Here is an 18,381-nt window from a genome sequence, read left to right on the forward strand (position 1 = left end):
AGAGACGCCATATCATAAGCTGTCGTCGTTCTTGATCTGGACCTTGATGGCTCCGCTCTTTGGATCACTCGCCGTTTGAAATGCAGCCACCGCATCGCTCATGTTGAACCGATGCGTGACCAGCTTCTCCAGAGAAATCACACCGCTCTCCACCAGCCTGATCGCTTTCGGCCACGTGTTACTATACCGGTACTGATATTGAAGGTCGATCTCTTGCGTGGACAGCCTCATAAAGGGGATCGTCATCTCGTTCTTGCCCACGCCAATCACAAAGACTTTGCCACCAAACTTGACCGACCAGATGGCCGAGTTGACGCTCGATTCGACACCCGTGCATTCCATTGCGACGCGAGGTCGGATACCACCCATAGCCGAGACGATTTGATTAGCGCATTCCTCCGCAGATGCGCCCTTGGGGACCTGAAACGTGGTGACTCGTGGAACGAGGGATTTCGCGAACTTCAACCGTCCCTCATCAATGTCCGTGATCAGGAGGGGACATGCACCAGCAGCTGCGCAGCATAACAGTGTAACCAGGCCAATTGGACCAGCACCACATACCAGCACGGGGTCTCCAAGCCTGACACCGGCGCGTTCCATTCCTGCCAATGCTACAGAGAGAGGTTCTAATAGACTTCCGTTCTCGTAACTCATGTTACCGATCTTGTGACACCACACCGCAGGGTGTTTGACGTATCGCCTCAACAACCCATCAACGGGCGGCGTGGAAAGAAACTCAACACTCTCACACCCATTGTATCTTCCTGTTAAGCACGGCTCGCATTTGAAACACGGAACATTCGGTTCTATCGCCACTCTGTCGCCTGGCTTCAAACTTGTGACACTGGGATGGACGGATAATATTATGCCTGCAGATTCGTGGCCCAGGATATGGTCGTCCGTGACAATCATAGGACCAATACACCCTGCGTGCCAGAAGTGTACGTCTGAGCCGCAGATCCCTGTACTCTTGATACCGATGTAGACTTCTCCTTCTCTTAGGTCTTTTCCATCTTTGACTTCTGCAAGAGTTGGCGACGTTTCGGCTACCCAGAGGTCATGTTTCGGGTTCGTGAACACGCCAATGTTGGATTTTGTGGGCTGGAGTTCAGAGGAGTCTTTGTCAATCGTGACGGTGGCGGTCGTGTCAACATGACCGTTGGAGGTCGACATTATTTTATCTGGAAATGTTTCAATGCGGAGTATGGGAAAGAGCGCTGCGGTTTAGACGTGTTCGAGTGCTTCGAGTTCTTCACAAGTACGACACAAGCGACGCAAGTTCTGCCAGATTATATACTCGGGGCTTTCTGTCAAACACGCTTCAATCCGTCTAAGTCAAAAGGATTGGGGACGCAATAACTCGCCATGTACCGCTCCCCGTCCACATTATTTCTCAGGTTACTCCAATCCCCGCTGACGTCGGCCCTTTTTCAGGGCGTAACCGCCGCAAGATTTCCTCTTTGGGTATATCCCCCACTATTGTCCCGGCGGCCTCAACCGTCTGCCGGGCCATGTTAGTCCGACAGGCGAGAGTTGGCCGGTGTGTTCTGAGGATGGAGTCGACGAACAGCAGGACCAGTACCCTCGTACCTGTGCAACATGAAGCGAGAGAAGTTTTGCTTAGCTCGGTGTGAATTGGAGGCACTGCAAGCACGTGCTTCACGTGATAAGGCTTGGTATCTTTCAAGTGTTTGCACAGCCTCATTCAACCTAGCAAGCTGCCTAGCACGGCGCTTAGTGACAAGCACATCGCTAACAGCCTCACCACTTTTCCCATCTTGCACCCTTAATTACGCCGTGATGACGAGATGCGATCGAAACGGCGGCACCCTTGATCCAATATGCATCTTGTGCACTAGTCGCAGGACAGTCACCAGTGCAGCATTGGATAATGCTTCGTTCCTGGCGTCAATTCGGCAAACAAGAGAGCCACATCGGCGATATCGTGTCAGGCTGAGGAAGTCCCGAGCCCCTCCTATGTATCAGCAACCCTTTTCTGATCGATCCCGGTGACTGTTTGGCCATATTCTGCAGAATGTTAGCGTCAGACTATCATGTTGGGTGGATCTCTGCTCTACCATTGGAAGAAGCTGCGGCCCTCGACATGCTCGACGAGAGGCATGGCAATCTTCAACAAGCGAGCTATGACACCAATAACTATGTTTTGGGCCGAATTGGTCCCCACAATGTGGTCATTGCATGTCTACCTCAAGGGGTTATCGGTCCCGTGGCGGCAGCCTCTGTTGCCATTCCCATGCGGGCCACCTTTCCCTCACTTAAATTCATCCTGCTCGTGGGAGTTGGTGGTGGTGTTCCCTCGACGCACCATGACATTCGACTAGGCGATGTTGTCGTGAGCCGTCCTACCGGACAATTTGGCGGCGTGGTTCAATACGATTTTGGGAAAACCCTCCATCAAGGTCACTTTGTCCGAACCGGTTCACTCAATCGTCCTCCTGATGTATTGTTAAATGCTGTTTCAACCCTAGATGCCCAGCATCTCAGCCAAGGAGGGTCTCAAATTGGTGCCATCCTACAGGACGTCGTCTGGAGGAATCCACGCCGAGCGAATGCTTGCAATTATCCTGCCACTCACAAAGATGAACTGTTCGAGTCTTCTTACGCCCATCAAATCTCAAACCACGCACTCTGTGAGGCTTGCGACCGCGGCAGACTCGTCAATCGACCACCCCGTGCAGGAAACCACCCAGTCATACACTATGGGCTTATTGCATCCGGTAGCCAGGTTATTCGAGATTCGATCATGCGGGACCGTCTCAGTGCAGAACTCGATGTTCTTTGCTTTGAGATGGAAGCGGCTGGTCTAATGAATTATTTTGACTGCTTAGTTGTTCGAGGCATTTGCGACTACTCGGACTCGCACAAAAACAAGCGGTGGCAGGAGTATGCAGCTGCCACCGCAGCTGCTTATGCGAAAGAGCTTTTGTGGACTATCCGTCCTGTGCCGTCCTTCCGAAGAGTCCTGACTGACAGGACTCCTGATGACAGCGAGGGATTCAGTGCTCGATACGAGCAAGACGACTCTTTTCAGGAAGGCCCAGGATCAATTTTCGAAACCACCTCTTCAGGGACACCTAGATACCATTCAGCTGCTGCCGAATCTGGTAAGTTTTCCACCTCCAAAGATTTTAACACGCTAAGAGACGTAAACAGCGTGTCTGAAGTCGCTATGGTTTAGGGAAATGGGCGGTCGTCGAGACAACATCGATCGTGCGGCCGAGGGGACCTGTTCCTGGCTGATAGAACACCCGGACTATCAGCAATGGGCCGCAAACAATAAAGGGTTTCTTTGGATAACTGGCCTGCCTGGTGCAGGCAAGAGTGTTCTCCTCGACACGCTGGTAAGCAAGGTCGAGAGCCAGAGAGACGAGAAGGTCATTGTGGCTTCATTTTTCGTGCATGGCCGCGGCACACAGATGCAAAAGTCTCCTGTCGGACTGTATCGGTCCATCCTGCATCAAATACTATCGAGAGCGAAGATCCTATTAAGAGAGCTAACAAACACGTTCGTGTTGAAGCAGCTAAATCAGGGTGAATACGGGCACTCTTGGACCTGGCACGAAAAGGGCTTGTTCGACTTCCTCAATACTAGAGTGAAACAGTACACCAGACAATCTATCAAAATCTTCATAGATGCCTTGGACGAATGCGGCGAAGAAACGGCAAGGAAGCTCTCATCAGAACTCTGGAGCCTAACGACGCCGACCGAAGAAGCTCAGTCAGCAATCAGTGTGTGCATAACCTGCCGTCACTATCCCGTAATGGATCTCTTTGGTGCTCCAGAAATCTGCGTCGAAGCTCAAAATTCTGGTGACATTTCCAGATTCGTTCATAGCCGTCTTTCACACGTCTTCAAGAACAGAAATTCGCGGCGAGATGTCGAGCACGAAATTTTGCGCAAGGCTGCGGGAAACTTTTTGTGGACGGCTCTCATCCTCGAACAAACAACACGCAAGGGGCGTCATGGCTATGGTCTGGAAAAGATTCGCAAAGAAATCCAGAATAGCTCTCCAGAGCTTGGTCAGATATACAAGGAGGCCTTGTCGAAGATACCAGCCGAGGACAGAGTCGGTGCAATGCGTCTCTTCGAATGGGTGTGTCTGACTGAGGAACCTCTTTTCCCGATCCAGATGAGGTATGCTCTGGCCTTCGACCCACTGGATCCGCCAACGACTATTGCATCGTGGGAGAATTTAGACACATTCACCGAGACCGACGGACAAATGGAAATATTGATAAAAGCGTTATCAGGTGGCCTTGTCGAGATTGTCAACGGGGACAACATCATCCAGTGCATTCATCAGTCAGTCAAGGACTACCTCCTGCAGCGAGGCCTCCAGGACCTGGAGCATTCCATCAGCGAAGATCAATCGAGTTCTGGGCTTGAAGACACGCTGGCGAAGGCTCATGAGCTCATATTCAAATGCTGCATGCATTACATTCTAACGGATGAAATACTACAGTTTCCAGTTGATGAAGGGCAGTCTCCAGCGAGGCAGTATCCCCTCATTCAATATTCTGTTGCTAGATGGCCCTCTCACCTGAAAAAGGCCGACCTGGATGGACGGTTACAGAGAGACCTTTTAACATACCTCCAATGGCCTTCTCGAACTCGCTTGGATCAATGGCTTTCACTGTGCTATCTGGATTCTCGTGCTTGTGTTCTTCAATCCGGGGCACATTTGCTCCACGTTGCTGGATATTATGACCTCAGCCATGTCATAGATGCTGTGCTTGACAATAACCCATTGGAGGATGTTGACGATAGGGACGCTCAAGATTGCACTCCTCTGATCTGGGCGGCAAGAAATGGACATGTCGAGGCGACCAAATGCCTCCTCCGTCACGGGGCAGAGGTTGACTCTTTTGATTCCGAACGACATTCATCTCTGTGGTGGGCTACAAACTATGGCCACTTGGGCGTCGCGGAGATCTTAATCCAGCATGGAGCAAATACTAATTTACAAGATGACACGGGCCGCACAGCATTATTTTGGGCCTCAGAGAACCTTGACGAAGCGACAGTCAGTTTCCTTCTATCTAATGGCGCAAACCCCAATATACAAGACAACCAGGCAAGGTCACCGCTCTACTTTATCATTGGGCATTTCGTGCGGGAAAAGGCACGCAGAATCTGCCGGAGACTACTTGAAGCGGGTGGACAACCAAGCAAGAAGTTATCTGAAGATGAGTCCTTGTTGCGATGGGCGACCAATCGCGACTTTCACGACATCATTGATCTCATATTGAAACTTGACCAATTTGCCCACGACGACAACCGACGAGCGCTAGCGTTCTTGCAGGCTCTGAATTGGAGAAACTTCTCAGTCGCCCTGAAATTTGCCCATGCTGGGATCAATGCGCAAAAATTCACAGACTTCACCGGCGAAACCCCTATCGCCTATGCTCTTTCAAGAAATTCTCAAGGGGTCGTCGGAGTACTGCTTGAGAAGAAGAATTGTGACCCCAATGGTAGGGGATCCAGAGGGACAACACCTCTCATTGCCACCGCCCAGCTGGGACTTGTCGTTATGATGAAGTCTCTCATTGCGCTGGGTGCCGATCCGAATCTTGCGGACACTGAACGCCGCACCCCTTTATCTTTTGCAGCAGCAGGTGGATATATAGACGCCGTCCGCGTCCTTATCGAAAGAAATGCCGACCCAAATTTGAGTGACCAAAAGGGGAAGACACCGCTGATGTGGGCCGCTGAGAATGGGCATGATCCTGTCGTCGAGCTGCTGATCGAAAAGGGTGCATTCCTCAAAGCCCAAGATACTTTAAGGTGTTCGGTATTATTTTGGGCAGCGAAGGGGGGCAATAGTGCTGTGTTGGAGTTGCTGAGTGACGTGGACAAGGAGCACCGGAACTCCCTGGGGCAAACGGCACTCTGGTGGGCTATCATGCATCGGCAGATAGACGCTGCAAAGCACCTCCTCACCTCTGGAGCCAATCCCAATGTAACCGATACTGACGGTAGGAGCCTCGTCTTATGGGCGGTGTCTACCGGTTATCTCGTTGGCGCCCAGCTTCTCCTCGAAAGGGGTGCGGATCCTAATTTAAAGGACCGCAAACAGCAGATAGCGCTTCTTGTGGCCGCAGCTAACGACGACATTGATTTGATCAAACTGCTTCTTCTCCACCACGCTGATCCCGACGTGGAGGACGCGGACGGCTACACATCGCTGTCACTTGCGGTCAAGAAAGGCCTGACGAATGCAGTTGCGGTCCTTTGCGAAGTGTCGCAATTGAATCGTGTAGACCGCAGTGGGAGGACACCGCTTTTGTTGGCCGTCATGAACGGGAACGAAACGGTTGCGACGTGTCTCTTACAACATGGAGCCGATGCCGATTGTCAAGTTTATTCAGGGAGAACTCCACTGTCCTTCGCCTGCGAGTACGGTTATGAGAGTCTCGTGAGGGTCTTACTGGACTACCGAGTCAATATAAACATTCAGGATCAGAATGGTCGCACCGCCGTCTGGTGGGCAGCGGCGTACGGCCAAACCGCGATTTTGGAGCTCTTGCTAGAGAAGGGCGCAGATCTGCAAATTCTGTCCAAAACGGGCGAGAGTGCTTTGATGAAAGCGGTGAACAATGGCCATGTCGAGACAACTCGGCTGCTTTTGCGACACCAGCCTGCTGCTCTTTCAGATCCTGACATCAGCGCCCGACTTCTGGGATTGGCAACAGACAACAATGACTCGGCCATGGTGTCATTGCTGATTGAAGAGGGAGTAGACTGTACTCAAACTCTTCCTTCGGGCAGGACGGTCCTATCATGGGCAGCGAAGAACGGATACCTTGACGTTCTGAAGATCATGGACAGTCGAGGGATCGACCTGGAGGCGCCTTGCGATCAGCAGGGCCTTACTACGCTTGACTTGGCCTTTGAACGTGGCCACAAGGATGTGGTTGAGTTCTTGATGGGGATTTGGACGTGACGAGATGTATATACGATGTGTTTATATGGTGTCTTGTGTTGGATGGGACCACATTACAATGTACTGTTGAAAAGGCTGCGATTCACGTGATCAGCGGGAAGGGATACTTGTCTATACTCGATGCCCCTTTCTTGCCAGCCGTGCTTGGATAAACTCAATTATATTCGCGCAGTCTTGGACCCAATCAAACAGGGGCTGTCTCTCTGCATACGCGTTTACTGACTAGATCAGTCCACACTTTCATATGTCCCTTGCCCAAACCGTTGAGCTGGTGCCTGCTCTGCCTGCTCATGCCGGGGTTGCCGAGTGATCATCCAGGCCCGGGACATTTTCCGACGTGATGCTATCAATCTTGTTGTAAGGGGGCTTGATTGTCCAGATGAGATCGAATCTGTGTTGGTTCATCTCCGTCAGCCAAAGTCCTTTTTTTCACAGAACGATCGCTGAGTGACTAAGTGAGTGAATGGTGAATGAGGTACCTGTTCCCGGGATACTCGGGCACGTCCTCGACGCCGAGCGCCTTTGCGATCTTCTCCAGCGCGTCGTGTTCCCAGCAGATCAGGACGTTGCCCTCGCCGACGTACTTGCCCTTGCCTTTGGTGTAGTCGTGCACGGCCTCGGCGACCTTGTCGACGTGGTCCCGGTCGATCAGGGAGTTAAACGCCACGTTGTATTCCTGGAGAGATTTGACGAGCGGTTGCACGGTCAGGAAAGGGCGGGTTTGTCTGTTGTCTGGTCGTGCCGGATGCGTTATCATTTTTTGCTGTGCACCCTGCACTTTGCCCTTGGCCTTGGCCTGAGCCTTGGAGAGACCGAACAGAAGGTCCTCGAAATTCCCCCCCCCTTCCTTCACACCTAGGGGAGAGGAGTGCGAGGCGCCCTCGACTACCAACGCGCCGAGGGCTGATGCACGGATATGGACATACCTGACTTGGGCCTCTGCGCGATCACGTACCCGATGTCATACTTGCTGCTCCGCCCAAACACCTGGACGAGACCCTCGGCGCGGTCGATCCCCTGCGCAGAGAGTCCCGGGCTGTCGTCCCCGTCATCCTCTTTTGGGGGCTTCTCGCCGTGGCGGATCAGGTAGAGGGTTGGGGAGTCGTGAGGCTGAGTTAGTGAGTTTCTCTGTTAGACGGTGCGTGGAATTTATCTGGTTGAAGGTAAGGTACCCTACCATTTTCGTTCCGAGACGATTGGAACTGTCAAGAGGCGATTGCTAAGATATGGGGACAAAGTGTGGTTTCTTTGAATCCCAGGGGAAATCGAGCACGCGACAATAATCTCGGTTTATCTTATAAGTTTGTCCTCGTCCTGCGCCTGACACCTCAGACTGTCTGTCTGGGAATAAACGTCTGCCGGTCAGCATCCTCGCACCCGCACCCGCCCCTGTTCACAGCTCCTTGTTCACATGCTGTGCTGCGCTGCGGTGCGCTGCGGGGGTGGCTGGCTGACTGGCTGGCTAACCACATGCATGAATACGAGAAGGGAGCTGATACCACTTGACGGCGGACGCTGACTTGTCCATCGATGCAGTGCTACCTCCGGCTTTGTTCAGCTAACTAAACAGTATGACCCTTTTTTTCTTCCCTACCAAAGTGATTGGGTCCTGTACGGAGCAATGATTTGCCTACTTACCTACCGAGCTCGTCACTCAAGACCGCATATTTGCTGACCACACGGGGCTGGGATCGGATAGCTCTACTCGTAGAGGCTAGATGGGTGTCGTGTCCTGGCCGGGGTGAATACTGGATCCCCCCAAACAGAATCGTGCTAATACAAATCAATGATTAGGCATGTAGGAGGGCTGGTTGACATTTCGGATACATTTTGAAGTCCTTTTTTCTTGCCCGCTTTTTGACATGTGTCTCTAGGTCAGTTCTCGCGAGGCACGGGGGATACGTTTTGTGCAACATTAACTTCAAGGGCGGCAGCACGGTGTAACCCTTGCCGGGATTGTTGATCGAGATCGAGCGAGCGCTTTGGCAGCGTCGGTGATGGTGTTGGAAGAAGAAGAGCAGCAAAATTCAAATCATTTTCAATGAAGGTGAACATGTCCATTGTCAAGTTTGGTTTCTGCTCCTTCATCACCGGTAACCGGTGGTTGTGAGCTGGTAAAGCATCCTCGGTACTATGGTACGGTCAACTGGTCGGAGAACATTCGCCGTGTATTTTTTGGTGTACAGAAAGCATTTCGGACATGGACCCCGACTGAGAAGCTTCAACCCATTATCGCATGCCTCGTATATCAATACTGCCGCTGTGGGCATTTTGACTAGAGGTTAAAATCCACCACGCCTCTTCCAGCCGCTTCACCTCTTCTGATCCTCTCCACCGCCTCTGGGAGTCTGTCAATCGGATAGATTGTGTGGTCACCAGAGATCTTTCCAGCTGCGGCGTATTGAAGTGTCGTGGCGATGTCGGCTCTACTCCCCACCATTGAACCGCGCACGGTCAGTCCCTGAGTGATGAATTTGGTAGGTGGTGCTCCGATGGTAAGCTCTTTGTTGTGTGCTGTTCATGTCCCCTGTTCAGTCTTTTCTGCTGTGAGAGGAGAAGGGAGAGCTTCAAAATGGGGAGGAAGAGAGATGACTTACGGAGTCCTATACACGATACCACAGCACCGACGCGTGTGCCCGTGTACGAGATGGCGGATGGATAGGAATTGCCCGCCGTGACGAACACTCCATGTGCTCCGATCCCGTCTGCGATCTTGACTGCCTCCGCGACCGGATCGTCAACGCGCTTGAAGTCGATAAAGGCTTTTGCACCCCGAGAGATGGCGAGCTTCTCTTTCTCGTCTCCCGTGTCCACCACGATCGGTCGAAGCCCCATCGCCGCGGCCAGCTGCACGCCTTGAATGCCCACGCCGCCACCTCCGCCAAGGAACACGGCCCAGTTGTTCGGCTTCAGAGTCGCAAGACGCAGCGCGCGATACATGGTTCCCGCAGAGCACATTATGGGGGCTGCTGCATAGTCGTCCACGCCGTCGGGAATTCTCTGCGTGTAGTGCGCCGGGGACGTGACATAGCTGTGGAAGTTGATCAGCAGGTCTCAAAGGCTACAGCGGGCTTCGAGAGCAGAAAATACTGTTGATATGTCCTATATAGTGAGAAATCAGCATTGAGACTGCGACGCAAGTTGCCTAGCAAGAACAAGGGGCACTAAAAACTTGCCCTGTTTTATGAAGACCACAGAGCTGCGATTTGCGGCAGTACGCCTCCTTGTCGTCCAGACAGAGGTCGCAGTCTCCACAGACGGACCAGCGTGGCTTCATGCCCGCCCGATCGCCGACCTTCCAATTCTTGACGTTCGAGCCTACCTTGACGACGACGCCGGCGCCCTCGTGGCCCGGAGATCGCACGCCGAACGCGGACATGGGCGGGCCCAGGTCGCCCATGGCGAAATGGAGATCTGAGAAGCAGATGCCAGTCACGTTGAGTTTTATCAGGACTTCGTCGGGACCTAGACGATGAGGATTCATGTTAGAGCCATGGCGGATACCAGCAACAAGAATACCATCTCGCGATGAGGGGGGATATCAAATGCCCGTCTCACCTGGTTCTGGAACGGGCACCATCTGTACCTCGATGTGGAAATTGGGACCTTCATTCACCACGACTCCCGCCTTGCACTCTTTCGGTATGTCAAAGGTAATCTCGTCCTTGCCGGCTGCGTCGTTGGCGTCGGGCCCCAATAAATACGACATGGTAGATGTTTAACAATTGACGACGGCGATAATGAATATCCCTTGGATTTGGCTTGTAGATATGGTTCACGAGTCACGATAGTTTCATTTGATGTCTCTCTCGGGTATGATGGCTAAGGCCGCTCTTGGAGGAAACTGAGGTATAAAGAGAAATACGCATGTCGAGTGCTGCTGCTGGAATTGGTTCTCCGAGTGCGGGCATTTCAAGTGATGGGTGGAGATGACACTTTTTCAGTGGGGAGTTGTAATCTACAACGTAGAGTGTTGGGATGAGAATGGAATATGGCATGCTACCAACTCGAGGATGGTTTGTAAGGTAGGAGAGGAGTTGATGTCGTGGATAGATTTATAGGAGGTTGTCACACACCCAGACCCAGCACTGAAGCCTTGCTCTCATACATGTACAGAACTTCATTTCCGCTCGCCTTGGCCAATAGTTCCCTCTAATCCTCGCACTTGACTATCACACTGGTCTTCCCCACTGCTTGGAGCGCCCAAGTTTCTGTGGGGATATCCTGGGGTCACGAAGCGTGCTTGGAACTGAAGGAGTTCTAGACCTGTTTTCGTGAGGCAGAGGCATACTTCCCTAGGCGGTTGTATCTAAGGCTGATGGGGGAGCATAGACGCCCATTGCGGTGAATTGCTTACCGCGAGTAACTGCGTCGTAGCCGATACGACATGGCAAGACACAACCTTTGGGGACCCTTGTATGAGGCCGATGTGGACTTTCAGATCCCAGGACTTGCCCCGCCCCCGGGAATTGTGCCTCGGCTAGGAAGGAGTTTGGTGTATCTGAAGGTATCGATGCCCCGCACCACTCCAGGGACAGATTCTTCAATTGATCAATGTTTGCAGATGCCAGCCCTGTGAATCAAGTTTCATCGTCTCCTGCTTGCTCGTAGGGTTTGGCTGTAGCTGGTCATTCTCATTCGGAGGTCGGAGTGAGGAAGTTGTTCTCTTGTCTGCCTCGAGATTTTAGTTGTAGGGTGATGTAACCAATGACTGTTGCCACTGATGTCACCAACTGCGGAAGGTCCTGCGACGTGGATGTTTAGACAGATCTCAAGTCAAATGGCGGTCGACTTAATCCCGACAAGTCAGTACCAGACTAGAGAGATCAATCCCACCAGGAAGCAGATCTCATACCAAGCTTTCGGGGCTTCCACACAAGCAAAATGCTTATCATCCCACCATGACCCGCCGATCCAGCCACTCTAGCCTCTGGCCCGGAACCATCCAACAATGGCCACTCCATCTCACGCCCCAAACCCACGACCCCCATGTCCACGAGCCCATTGCCGAATGTTACCTTGCCCATTCAGGGCTGTCAACCCGGAAGGATCACCCATGATATCCTCTCCCCTCCAATGACAGAAGCCGGTGCTATCTTCAGAGTTTTCCAACCGTCGAATCGAAGGGGTTCTGGAACTGCTATACCAAGGCATTAGCAGGATTGGGCAGGCGGATGCGGCCACAGACACCCCACTTCAAGAGCCCACCAACGTGGCATTGGTGGCACGAGCAGCGGCATGACAAGATAAATACGACTGCAGGGCGCCACAGCTATCGGACTCTCTCTCACCCCGCGCAATCTCACGCGACACCTCGGCCGCCGTGGTTGTCTCCCTCGTCTTCTTTCGTCGCCATTCCCAAGACACCACACGGGTCCAGTCCAAAATGACCATCGACGAGGAGAAAGGCTTCCCGCCTACAACGGCGATGATGACCACCAAAGCCTTTGACGGCGAGAAGGGCTTCGAGACCCTTTCAGGCCCGTCCTCGGAGGATTCGCCCCAGCTATACAACAATACCCCGGTCCACCAAGACAATGGTATCCTGTCCAAGCTGCGCCGGCTGGAAGCTCGCATGGACGAGAAACTGGGAGTCGAAAGCGAGGCCATCGATCGTAAACGGCCCGAAGACAAGAAGCCCGTGCCCTGGCATGAGCAGCTCACCATGGCTCTTCTCTGGGCTAGTGGCACCATGAACACTTCCTGCTTCGCCACCGGGTTCTTGGGTTGGGAGTTTGGCTTGAGTCTCAAACAATCCATCCCCATCTACATCTTATCGTCCATTCTGGGGGGGGCTGTGACTGGCTACTGCGCGACATTCGGCGCCGCAACGGGCCTGAGACAGATCTCCGTCTCGCGGTACAGCTTCGGATGGTACCCGAACAAGATCATCGCGGCCCTCAATACCGTTCAACAGATCGGCTGGGCTGCCGTGTCGTGCATCACGGGTGGATTGGCCCTCAACGCCGTGGCCGACGGGCACGTCTCCCTTGCAGTGGGAATCGTCATTTTGGCCATTGTGGCGCTCGCCATCTCCTTTGTCGGCCTCAATGCCATTTTAGTGTATGAGCGCTACGCCTGGCTCATCTTCTTCGTCATCTTCATGATCATCTTCGGTGAGACGGGCAAATACGCCGACAACACGACCCCGTCGTCCCTGCACGGTGCCACCCTGTCGGGCACCGCCCTCTCACTGGTCGCCATCGTCTATGGCTCCTCGGCTTCGTGGTGCACCATGGCGTCCGACTACTATGTGCACTACCCGGCGACCGTGTCGCGAGTCAAGGTCTTCCTGATGACCATGTTTGGTATCAGCATCCCGACATCGATCGGCATGGTCGCGGGCTCCGTGGTGGCGTCGGCGCTCAACAACAAACCCACCTGGCAGGACGCGTACGAGAACCAGGGACTTGGCTTTTTGATACAGGACATGCTGCACCCGCGCGGCTTCGCCAAGTTCCTGCTCGTGCTCCTCGTGCTGTCGGGGATTAACACCAACGTCATCTCCATCTACTCGGCGGCTATCTCGTGCCAACAGTTTGCCCGGCCCTTTGCCCGGATCCCGCGCTTCATCTGGACGTTTCTGTGCTTCGCCGCCATCCTGGGCCTCGCCCTCGGCGGCCGCGAGAAACTCAATACGTACCTGGTCAACTTCCTCTCTCTTCTCGGTTACTGGTGCACCTCGTACTTTGTCATCCTCTTCTCCGAGCACGTCTTCTTCCGCCGCCGCAACTTTGCAAACTACGACCTCGACGCCTGGAACGACCCAGCCAGACTGCCCCACGGCATCGCCGCGTTCGCTGCATTCGGCCTCGGCGTCGTCGCCTGGTGCATGGGCATGGTTGAGACCTGGTACACGGGCCCTCTGGGCAAATTGATTGGTGATTTCGGCGGCGACGTAGCCAATGAGTTTGCCTTTGTTGTCACCGCCGTTGTCTATACCCCTGCGAGGTATCTCGAGCTCAAGTACTTTGGACGATAGATATTTGTATGTTCTTAAATGGAATCAGAGCACTCAATGTGGACATCGTTAGCATTCTCATTAATAACGCTGGCAAGAGCCAACCCCAGCCTATATCGATGCAAAAGTTTGAAGACTTCTGGGGATTGGTGGGGTTAAATCTCAAAGCTGTACGACCCCCGACCCTTTGTGTCTACGAACATCTTGCAGCGCCGACTCTTGAACTTTCAGCCGTTGATCTGTGCGTGGCAAGTCCTTCCAGGCATGCGTGCCCGCAAGAGCGGTGTCATTATGTCCACCGCATCTCGAGCAGCGACAGTGGACCTTCCCTTTGGGATAGGGTATGCTGCCAACAAGACTGGTCTCGTTCGCGCCATCGCTAGCTTACAAGCGGAGCTGGAAATCGACGGCCTGGGCGAGGTTGCCCACACAAACGCTCTGCATCCTGGTGGGGTCAAAACCACCATGGGTGGATGTAGGAGCTTCCGAACCCTGCACATGGAAGGACGTATCTTTGACTGACGACTTATCCAGCTAACAGCGACCCGGATTTTGTGGCCAAGTATCCCCGACTTGACAGATCTCGACCGGCGCTTTCAAGCCCTCTTCAAGGACAAACCGGAACTCTGCACTCAGACATGCACATACATCTCCTCGGGTAAAGCCAAGGATCTTCGCGGCCTGTACATTGACTGTCGACAAGACCTTGGCCGCTTGCTCGAGGCCGGGCGAGAGTCGCTGCTCAAGAATGATCTTTACAGCCTCAAGGTCGGCTTCCTTGACGGATACTCAAACGAACCATAATCGATATGACGGCGGATCGTTCAGGGCAGTAAAAGTGCTCTTATCAACATGTCGGGCGACATGTCGACGAGAGAACGTTTAGTACTGCCGCTCAATAGTCCCCTAAGACCTGTTCGCACGAGCTACCCTCTGCCGTAGTGGTTGAATAAGAATGAGGAAGAGTCTATGACTTCTTTTAAGTAGAACAAAAAAGGACGGGTGGTGTTGATATATTAGGCTAGTCCAAACTTGGCCTATATCGCCACGTGACAACCGTTCCCTTTCTGTTCATTCTTACAGAGAAGATTCGTCATCTCAAATGCCATCTCAAATGCTGCATACAATTAGAACAATCCAATCCTGCCCCGCCAATGCGCCTCTGTCGTCGTTACGGGGCTGACCAGAACCCTTCTGCCTTACGCGGGCCAAACTCCATGCGCCCACGCCTCAGCTTCCGAAATCAGACTGTCGGCGAGCCCTGAGCCCGCTGCCCAGGTGACCATTTTGGTGAACCCCACGGTCGACCAGTAGCTGAAAGGCGTGCCCTTTGGGATGAAAGCAAGGTCACCAAAGATCAATTGTGCTTCCTCACCACCAATTTGAAGGTGGAGTTGACCTTCTGTGACTTGGAACGCCTGGTCAACCGCGAACTGGAGCCGAGACTGCTTTTTGTGGGGCTTGATGGCTATACTGGCGACGCTGAGCTTGTTACTGGTCTGCTTGCCAGATGCGAGTTGAGCGATAACCTGGCCTGAACTCCGATGAAGGTATTTGGGCCCGCGGTTGCTGGAGATGAAGTAGGCTTGCGTGGGATCCTCTGGCAAAGATTGTTCGGCGTTATGCCAGGTGTCCAAGCCATCTGCTGTAGTTCCATTTGTCCAATCGAGGTTGATGGTATTCAGAGGTTCGGGGACAATGTTGTACTGAGGCATCAGCCCCAGAACTTTGGTCACGTTGAGCTGCGAGGCATCTTGGGGGTCAAACGGGGCGCGTGAGTTATAAGGATTACCGGCGGCGGCGAAGAACTGGTCAATTCCCCCGGGAGCCATTCCCAGCGTGAGTTGGAAGTCGAGATCATTGGGACGATATGTATGGTTGTTACCTGGGGCCAGGAACACGAAGTCATTGGCACGCAGCTCACGACCGGTGTCAGTATTATGAAAGACCTGTACACTCCCCTTGAGGGTGTAAAAAGCTTCAATCTCTTTGTGATAATGGATGAGGTTGAGAGGGGCTGGGCCTGAGTTGACGCCAACAAGTGAAAATGCACCCGACGATGTGGTGTTTGGGACCAGAGTTCGGATAATTAAGCCCCCGAAATCCACGGCGTGGCCCTGCAGATTCGGCAGCACGTACGGTTGAGGCGTTCTGGGCGCTGCGTCCACCAATAAGCCACGGGACGAGGGTGTGGGTGTGGGTGTCGCAGTCGCCGCTGCGGAGTTCAAGATTGCGCCAAGAGAGGCAGCCAGTTGAAGAGAAGGTGCCGCCAGCATCTTGTCTGTTTGTAAATCAGAGGTTCGTGTGGGAGAGAAGATCAAGCCGTGGAGGACAGCCTGGAGGAAGCTTGTAGGAAACATGGCGATCGAAGCTCAAGAGGAGAGAGGCACAAACTGCCAGACACGGGAGTGTTTGAGCGTGACTTGCTTGGGAGGCCACACGGGAAACAAACAAACATAATATATAAAAGGCATAAGACTGCATCGGCCTGTGATATTCACTGTCAGCTGTTCAATTCTCTGGTTAGCAACTAGTAAGCTGAGGGTGGGGAATGGGATTCAACCCCTGGCCCTAAACCTCGCCGACGAGACACTGTTGGAAGGAGTGTAGGAGAGTAGCGAGCATGTCAGTTGACCGGATATCGTGCCTCACATGTATTTCTAGCACCCTTGGAGTGTGCATCGCATCTACTAGCAGGGTAGGTGAATAGAGAAAGATGAGTTGAGCATTGTTTGGCAGTGGTATGCTGGTACATTGTAAATCTGAGTTCGAAGAGAATGAAGAGAGTAATTGACGGCAATTGTTGAGCCCTGCTAATTCACTGTTCATATAGATATCTATCCACGGTATCTATGGTGCAAGTACGAAGTACTATTAAATATGCGCTCCTAATAAACGCTGAGATGCTCGTACATACATGGGTTTGAGGGACAGTTAGCCCTTAACAGAGGCTGTGTACCTGTAAACCTACAGCTGAACGCCGAGACGCGTTCTCGTAATCTCGCATGCAAGGGCAATGTCCGACACTACTAGGCAGTTAGCGTATCTGCCATGTCACAATTTATTGCTTCATCAATACCAGATATATAGATTATACATTCAATATTTCCCTCAACAAATGCGGTCGGTTTACCATCGCACTTGTTTACGGTGATTAACAGCGCAATTGGTCTAGTGGTATGATTCTCGCTTAGGGACTACTCTAAGTAAAATGCGAGAGGCCCCAGGTTCGAACCCTGGATTGCGCCGATTGTTTTTGGTGCTTTTTTCTTTTCTTTTCTTTTTTTATTTTTTTTTTGAGAGGGAGAGAGAGATAAGATGGAGGGCGGGTGCTCTTTTAAAAGTGGCACGGCCCAGTCGCACGTGAGGTCGGAGCAGTTTTACCTCTTCTTGGAATGCCAAGAACCAGTGGATGGAGACCAGCTGCGCTGCTTGTGTCATTTGAATTTCCCCGGAATTTCTACGGCGTCGATTTCGCAAAAGTGTCCACAACCAATTCATTACCAAGTCGCAGCCACCTTCTACACCACCCAGTTTCCTTTTCCACGAGTTCCGCAACTTCAATTGGATCCTTCTCTCACTTCGACCTCCTTTATCCTTGAATATCTCTTCTTCCTGCACCTGTGGTGGGTAGGAACGCACCGGCTCCTCACATTTCCCTCCCTAACCCCCTGGAGGTATCATACGCCGCACAACTATGGTATGAAGATCTGCTTGCCCTTCTTCATGGACTGAGGTCAAACCTCGTGCAGCGATCTGCTCTGTACAGTCTGTATATCGCAACGCGAATGACTGACGAAAGTTTCAGGCTTCAGCAAGACCAGCATCTCCCATGACCTCCGGCCCTGAGTCTGGTCCCGAGTCCACCACATCCGCACAGAAAGCCAGCGGATCCTCTTCTATCGCGCGCGCCGGATCCCCTCCAGGCGGCCCTCGATCTGCGATCCGTCGTCGTGCAGCTGCCGATCACAAGGAATCAGTCAAGAATGCCAGACCAACCTCGACACGTGCCGCAGGCGCGGGTGGTTCCTCAGGGACAATGCTGAGATTATATACCGACGAGAGCCCCGGGTTGAAGGTTGATCCCATGGTGGTCATGTTCTTGAGCTTGGGCTTTATTTTCAGTGTCGTGGCGTTGCACCGTAAGTCGCTTCAAAACCTCTGGACTCATACTTCCCTGCGAGGAAACTCAATGCTAATTGTATCTACCTACAGTCATTGCCAAAGTCACAAAGCGATTCTCATAAATGTATTAGAACAGCGGCTCATGGACGGTGTTCAGACGGAGAGACAAAAGCAATGGGTCACTGGTACTTCTTTGTATAACATCCCATTCGAGCATGGAGAAGGGGGAGAGATTCGTTCAGCACCAGGACTTGCTTTGTATGTGATAGAAGAGCCATATGTTTTCCCTCCTCGGGCAGACATGAGCCTGGGAAGAAGCAGCACAATGAC

General features: G+C 52.7%; 7 protein-coding genes and 1 non-coding gene across 8 annotated transcripts; 4 read left to right on the plus strand and 4 right to left on the minus strand.

Moving 5' to 3' along the window:
• Nucleotides 1–12: 12 nt before the first annotated feature.
• Nucleotides 13–1,173, minus strand: Z517_04543 (L-arabinitol 4-dehydrogenase; the record flags this gene model as incomplete). The annotated part of the gene is made up of 1 exon (XM_013429872.1): nucleotides 13–1,173. One exon carries the CDS (start codon nucleotides 1,171–1,173, stop codon nucleotides 13–15), a length of 1,161 nt encoding a protein of 386 aa, XP_013285326.1.
• An 862-nt stretch (nucleotides 1,174–2,035) lies between these two features.
• On the plus strand, nucleotides 2,036–6,965 carry Z517_04544 (uncharacterized protein; the record flags this gene model as incomplete). The annotated part of the gene is made up of 2 exons (XM_013429873.1): nucleotides 2,036–3,125; nucleotides 3,175–6,965. 2 exons carry the CDS (start codon nucleotides 2,036–2,038, stop codon nucleotides 6,963–6,965), a joined length of 4,881 nt encoding a protein of 1,626 aa, XP_013285327.1.
• Nucleotides 6,966–7,253: 288 nt separating this feature from the next.
• On the minus strand, nucleotides 7,254–8,145 carry Z517_04545 (uncharacterized protein; the record flags this gene model as incomplete). The annotated part of the gene is made up of 4 exons (XM_013429874.1): nucleotides 7,254–7,356; nucleotides 7,445–7,697; nucleotides 7,892–8,075; nucleotides 8,143–8,145. The coding sequence occupies 4 exons, from the start codon at nucleotides 8,143–8,145 to the stop codon at nucleotides 7,254–7,256; spliced, it is 543 nt and encodes a 180-aa protein (XP_013285328.1).
• A 1,095-nt stretch (nucleotides 8,146–9,240) lies between these two features.
• On the minus strand, nucleotides 9,241–10,674 carry Z517_04546 (uncharacterized protein; the record flags this gene model as incomplete). The annotated part of the gene is made up of 4 exons (XM_013429875.1): nucleotides 9,241–9,479; nucleotides 9,563–10,018; nucleotides 10,158–10,430; nucleotides 10,524–10,674. The coding sequence occupies 4 exons, from the start codon at nucleotides 10,672–10,674 to the stop codon at nucleotides 9,241–9,243; spliced, it is 1,119 nt and encodes a 372-aa protein (XP_013285329.1).
• Nucleotides 10,675–12,351: 1,677 nt separating this feature from the next.
• Nucleotides 12,352–14,730, plus strand: Z517_04547 (uncharacterized protein; the record flags this gene model as incomplete). The annotated part of the gene is made up of 4 exons (XM_013429876.1): nucleotides 12,352–13,931; nucleotides 13,976–14,096; nucleotides 14,158–14,401; nucleotides 14,468–14,730. The coding sequence occupies 4 exons, from the start codon at nucleotides 12,352–12,354 to the stop codon at nucleotides 14,728–14,730; spliced, it is 2,208 nt and encodes a 735-aa protein (XP_013285330.1).
• Nucleotides 14,731–15,125: 395 nt separating this feature from the next.
• On the minus strand, nucleotides 15,126–16,286 carry Z517_04548 (uncharacterized protein; the record flags this gene model as incomplete). The annotated part of the gene is made up of 1 exon (XM_013429877.1): nucleotides 15,126–16,286. The coding sequence occupies one exon, from the start codon at nucleotides 16,284–16,286 to the stop codon at nucleotides 15,126–15,128; it is 1,161 nt and encodes a 386-aa protein (XP_013285331.1).
• An 800-nt stretch (nucleotides 16,287–17,086) lies between these two features.
• Nucleotides 17,087–17,174, plus strand: Z517_04549. Its single transcript has one exon. It is a non-coding gene; the product is annotated as a tRNA-Pro (tRNA).
• Nucleotides 17,175–17,758: 584 nt separating this feature from the next.
• On the plus strand, nucleotides 17,759–18,173 carry Z517_04550 (uncharacterized protein; the record flags this gene model as incomplete). The annotated part of the gene is made up of 2 exons (XM_013429878.1): nucleotides 17,759–18,068; nucleotides 18,142–18,173. 2 exons carry the CDS (start codon nucleotides 17,759–17,761, stop codon nucleotides 18,171–18,173), a joined length of 342 nt encoding a protein of 113 aa, XP_013285332.1.
• Nucleotides 18,174–18,381: the final 208 nt, after the last annotated feature.

This window comes from Fonsecaea pedrosoi, assembly GCF_000835455.1.
Source record: "Fonsecaea pedrosoi CBS 271.37 unplaced genomic scaffold supercont1.3, whole genome shotgun sequence".
Taxonomy (NCBI): domain Eukaryota; kingdom Fungi; phylum Ascomycota; class Eurotiomycetes; order Chaetothyriales; family Herpotrichiellaceae; genus Fonsecaea; species Fonsecaea pedrosoi.